This window comes from Tauraco erythrolophus, chromosome 27 (genome assembly GCF_009769465.1).
Source record: "Tauraco erythrolophus isolate bTauEry1 chromosome 27, bTauEry1.pri, whole genome shotgun sequence".
Lineage (NCBI taxonomy): Eukaryota > Metazoa > Chordata > Aves > Musophagiformes > Musophagidae > Tauraco > Tauraco erythrolophus.
Genome location: NC_141491.1, coordinates 4,105,183 through 4,110,871, shown reverse-complemented (window position 1 = coordinate 4,110,871; position 5,689 = coordinate 4,105,183). Strand labels below are relative to the sequence as shown.

General features: G+C 56.8%; 1 protein-coding gene across 1 annotated transcript; it reads right to left on the bottom strand.

The window, feature by feature from the left end:
- Positions 1-533: 533 nt before the first annotated feature.
- LOC104372132 (green-sensitive opsin) lies at positions 534-5,108 on the bottom strand. The gene is made up of 5 exons (XM_009977732.2): positions 4,748-5,108; positions 2,754-2,922; positions 1,213-1,378; positions 875-1,114; positions 534-665 (listed from the first exon to the last, which is right to left on the bottom strand). Exons 1-5 carry the CDS (start codon positions 5,106-5,108, stop codon positions 534-536), a joined length of 1,068 nt encoding a protein of 355 aa, XP_009976034.1.
- Positions 5,109-5,689: the final 581 nt, after the last annotated feature.

Below are 5,689 nucleotides of genomic sequence, written 5' to 3'. Positions count from 1 at the left end.
AATGGTGCTTTGTCGGTGTACTTTGTTTTTTGTAAATGAGGGCTGAACGCTTCTGTGATGCTCCCTGGAGCGCCAGGGAAAGGGGATGGGAGCAGGGAGCACGTTCCCGAGCGGCAGGGAGGAAAACACCGCGGTTTGGGGTTTCCCACTGGCCGCTGGTGTTTTAACATGATGTGAACAAAGTTGAGGGGTTTGCTGACGCACAGATGGTCCCTAAAATCTGGCCAGCTCCTGGGAGCTGGGGAAGGGACCTGGGCTCCCCTGCAAGGGGTTGTGTCAGCGTGGAGGAGCTCAGCGTGCCACGTTTGTGCCGGTGGGTGCAGGGGTGCCCCAGGGAGCGTGCCTGGGGCTGGGGGGCTGCACGTGGGAATGGGGAGGGGGGTGTCACCATGGGGTGTGCACAGCTAACTGCCCGTGCAGGGGAGGGGGTCGGGGGACAAGGGAGCAACTGTGTGAAATGAGACGGCGGGTGCGTGGGTGTCTGTCTTGGTCCCCAAGCTCGGCAGGTCGCCCCAGTTCAAACTGTCCATGGTCTATGCAGGTGATACTTGGCTGGAGGAGACGGAGGAGACCTCGGTCTTGCTCTGGGATACGGTGGAGGAGACTTCTTCATCCCCAAAGGGGTTCTTGCCGCAGCAGATTGTGGTGATCATGCAATTGCGGAACTGAAGGAGGGAGAAAAACAGAACGATGGCATTGGGGACCAATGGGGATGTGCTGCCCTACTGAGAGACCCTGCCAGCCCCTGAGCTCGCTGCTCCCGCCGGGCTGAGATGCAATCGCTTATGGGGAAGAGCAAGATGCCTGCGGTGACACCAGATGTGCCGGTAAACCAAGGGCAGGGGCTCAGCCTGCACGACATGGGGCATCTCACCTGCTTGTTCATGAGGACGTAGATGATCGGGTTGTAAAGGGAGGAGCTCTTGGAGAAGAAGGCAGGCACTGACATGAGTGTGGCAGTGAAGTCTGCTCCCTTGTTGGTGAAGATCCAGAACGCCACCACGGCGTAGGGCGTCCAGGCCAGCATGAACCCCAGCACCATGAGGATCACCATCCGCGTCACCTCCTTCTCAGCCTTCTGGGTTGTGGCTGACTCCTGCTGCTGGGCAGCTGCCTGCGGGCAGGGAGAGTGGTGAGGGACACCTCCGGACCACCTCCCCTCTCCTGCCCGAGCTGCCCACCCTGTCCCTGTTCACCCTCTCCCCACGGTACCTCTCGGACTTTGCAGATGAGGCGCCCATAGGAGAAGAAAATGACTATGACTGGGATGATGAAGTGGATGACGAACATGTAGAGGACGTAGGACTCGTTGTGGTAGTCGGGGTTGTGGGTGTAGTAGTCAGGGCCGCAGGAACACTGCATCCCCTCCGGCATGTATCTGCCAGTGAGAAAGGTTAGGGTTTTCACCAGGACCCTCCCTGAGGACAACAGGAGGGGCTCAGCCCAGGGACTGAATTCCCCAAGGATGGGGGATGCTCCATGGCATGCATGTTTTGGGTGAGCTCCCCTTCTCCTCCTCCGTGCCCTGTGCCCCTGGCCTCGCTGGCTCCTCGGGGGCCGACAGTGAGCCGTGCTGGCATGTTGCACGGACGCATGTAGCATCGGTTCATTGTGACACTTGCTCCCTCCCACAGGGAACAGGCTATTTATTTCCTTCCCATGTGGCTGAGCACTTGCCTGCCGGGAGCCACCTGCTCTCCCTCTGCAGACGGAGGGACGCCAAGCGGGGACGAGAGCCGCCAACTCGGTGGGCCCAAGCTCTTGAGGGCTCTGTCCCTGCTGCTGCAGGGGGTGGAGGGTCCCACAGGCGGGGTCTGGAGGGGCCCTGGCTCAAAGGGATGCAGCTCAGGTCTGCTCGGGAGCCAAGGACCAGCTGCCTGGGCAGGGATCCCAATTCAAGGCTGGAGTGGGACTATCTGGCTGCGCCTCATCGCAGGTGGATGGTAAAGGGACTTTGCTGCCCCAAATCCACCTCTCGTGCATGCTCAAAGGGCTGGTAGGGGCTTGCTGTGACCCCCCAGGGCAGCCCTGCAGTGGGGTGTCAGGAGGTGCTGGAGCTGCAGTGTTAGAGAAATCACCTCCATCTCCACAGCTCCTCCCTTCTGCTCCGGGTGGCCTTTGGCTGCTGCATCGACTCCTGGGCAGGGACGCGGGTGCATGCGAGAGCCAGACAACGGGCTTCAGCTGCCCGGAGGCCACGCTCGCTGTAGCCTGGTGAGCAGCCAACGTTGCCTCTGGTTTTGTTGGGGGATGTTTGCTGGCTGGGGGCTGAAACGTGCTGCGGCACCAGGAGCAGGATGGAGGGGCTGGTGGGGAAGAGCGGGGCAGGGGTGATGGGAAACGTGCTGCGGGGCTCCCGGGAGCAATGCTGGGGTAGCAGCAGGTCAGCAAGGCCAGGTTTGCCCCCCTAGAGCTGCTGTGCCTGCTGGTCTGGTCATTCAATGTTCTTTACTGTCTGCAGAGAAAAATGTGCCCCTCTCGGCGTGGCTGGACGAGCCGTGCCTACGAGAGCTCCAGTTTCTCTGCAGAGCATAAAGGGAGCACGGAGGGCTACTGGAGGTGGAGATGCTGAGCCTGTGACTGCCTTTGGTTAGGGGATACTGAGCCATCATCAGACTGACAGCTGAGGCCTCGTTTCTGCTCCGACTCGCCCCGTTTCTCATCTCAACTGGAGCCCCAGGGAGTTTCGTGTCTTATCCCACCGGGGTGTTTGCACAGTGGCTGGGGCTGCTGCTGAGCATCCTTCGACCCACCTGGACCAGCCGAAGAGGGGTGGAGCAGCACAGGAAAAGGCCATTATCCAGGTAAAAGCGATGCCCATCATGGCGTGACTTGCGGAGAAGCGGAAGTTCCCCATGGGTTTGCAGACGACGATGTAGCGCTCGATGGCCAAGACGACCAGGGACCACAGGGCGACCTGGCCTGCGTCAGGGAGAGAAAGAGAGAGCGAACGGTGGTGGTAAGAGCTTCTCTGGGCTTGATCTTCCCTTCATGGTCTCGTGGTCGCAGTGAAGAGCAGAGGGAACCGAGGAGTTGGGGATCGGCCAGGGATAACCAGCATCCTATGGAATAACTGAGAACCTCCCGGCTGTAACGTGCAAAGGGTCTGGGAGCCAAGGGGAGCGTCTGCGCCGCAGCGGGATGCTGGTGATGGAGGAGGGGACCATCCGTGGGGGTTTGTGATTACAAATTTAAAAATCAAGAGGGTGAATTCCACCTGGGTGCGAGGAAGCACAATTTCCGGCAAAGATGCCAGATGCATCCGAACCTGTTGATGCCTTTAAATGTGTATTTCGTGAGTCTTTCGCCAGCGCTGGATCAGGGGAGGTGTGTGGGGGAGGCTGTGTGGGTGGGCATGCGTGCACATGTATTTATAAGGGATAATTAAACTTCAGGGGATTGGGAGCGTTTAGTCGGTGCTGTAAGCCTGCTAATGCCCCCAGCTGTGATAATCTGCTGATAACTACACCCTGTGCTGGGATTCGCTGGAGACCTGCTGCTCGCACAGTCACTGCTTCCCATCAAACCTGCTTCCTTAGGAGCCTCCTTGTTCTTTACTAGACACAAACACGGGAAGGGTGAGAAATGTTGCCTGAAAGCTCACAGGCTCACTTGGTCAGAAATGGTGCAGACCCATATGATCTTCTGACCCCAAGACCAAGCCCTTCCCCGGTCCTTGGCTTGGATCAGAATGTTTCATTTTGCTTTTGCCTGGCAGAATATCCAAATATCCATCTCTTTTTTTTTTTTCTTTTTTTTTTTTTTCTCCCCAGATCAGCATCGTTGCAGGAAATGGCCCCATTTAGGGGGGAAAAAAAAATAAAAAAAGGAAGTCCTTGCAGTGGCTGTGGATCTCTGCAGCAAGGATTAGCGGTTGTCAGATCCATCACGAGGTGTTGTGTGGGCCCGGCTGGCTGCGTGGGCACGGGGTGCAAAATGAATTATCCCTCTTTTGCACGGGGGCTTTCTGCAGGGCGAAGTGTTAGAGGCTCCCATGTCCCTGAGAAATGAAATAAGGAAGCTTCCAAGGGCGCCCAAATTGGGTGCAACTGGGACGAGAGCTGAGCAGTTGCTGCAGAGCTCAGGCCTGGCTTGCCTGGCTCTGTGCAAACCTGAACCCTCCTTCCTCTCCATGCTGCTGCTCTTCTTTTCTGGTTAAGACCTGCCACATCTTCCTTTTACCCCTAGATAAGCTGTGACCCCTCTCCTTGTCTCCTCCTCTCCAGGTCCATACACACTTCTGCAGGGTCTCTCTCCCAAGGGATGTCTCTTCCCCCCTGAACCCTCCCCAGTGCTTCACCTTTTCCCAAAAATGGAAGCCCTTTGGCAAAGATGCTCGATGTTGATTCAAGGACGTGATGTGGTCCTCCCCAGCAGGTCTCTGCCAGCTGCACAACCTCAGTGTGACATTCAGGGGGGAATGCGCACCAGGCAGTGCGGCTGGATGACCCCACGCTGGATCCTGCAAACAAGGATCCCTTCTAGCTGTGCGTTGGGTGCTCCTTGGCACCAAGATCAAAATCTCTCTCTTCATCCCCGTCTCTAAGCCTCAGGGAAGGAGCACTTTGCATGGCGAGCTCTGCCCCATGCAACGAGCTGCGACGCCGCAGCGGCACGCGAGATGGTTTTCTGCACGGGAGAGATGCTGCATGCATTGCAGCCCCCCCAATAGCATGATGAAGGGGTGGAACTGGGCTCCTAAAGCCCTCAAGAAGCAAGACCCAAGCTCCCACCCCATGGCCCTTACCTCCCAGCGTGGCGAAGAAGCCTTCCACGGCACAGCCGATGGGTCCAAAGACAAAGTAGCCGTTCCAGGCAGTGTAGAAGGTGACGGTGAAGCCAAAGCAGGCCATGAAGAGGTCAGCCACCGCCAAGTTGACTAAGATGTAGTTGAGCGGCTGCCGGAGCTTCTTGTGTTTGAAGGTGACCAGGAGGGTGAGGAGGTTGATGGGCAAACCGGTGGAGATGAGGAAGAAGATGTAGCAACACACGATGCGGTATTTCCAGGGCTCGGCTAGGTAGTACTGGGGGTACTCGAAGGGGCTTCGCACCACCCCTGTCTTGTTGGACATAGGCACGTAAAAATTGATACCTTCCGTCCCGTTCATCCTGCCAACGTTATGGTAGCTGCTTGGCTTTTAAGGTTGTTTGCTGTTTTTTTTTTTTTTTTTTTAAATCAAATGCTCTGGTTTTGTAATTAATTTTGCTTCAACCTCGATTCAAAAAAAAAAAAAAGAAGCCGCACCCCCCCCAATATGGGAAAAATACCCAACTAAAAGAGCCTCCCCCCTCAAAACAATTAATTAATTAATAAGAACAACAGTAAATCCCGAGGGGACGGGAGGTGGTGCGCTGCCCCTGCTCCGCGTCGAGGGCTGGCGGTGCCCGCGTGCCAGGGGAGGTTTTATACCCTTCGGCCTCCTCGAGGGAGCGCGGGGGGAGGCTGGATTAGGGGCTCGGCTAACTTTATATGACAAGGGCAACGGGATTGAGAGGGGTTGATGGTTTAAGCACCCTCTAAGCAGCCAATTGGCCCCAAAACCTGCATTAAAGCGTATTAATTGCCATTAAGGGTTTAATATTGTTTAAGGAGTTGGGGGGAGGAAGGGATGGGGTGGGGAGCCCTTTGGAAGAGGGGCAAAGGCAGGCGGAGCGGGGGTGAGTTGGGGAGCGGCTGCTTTGGGTGATT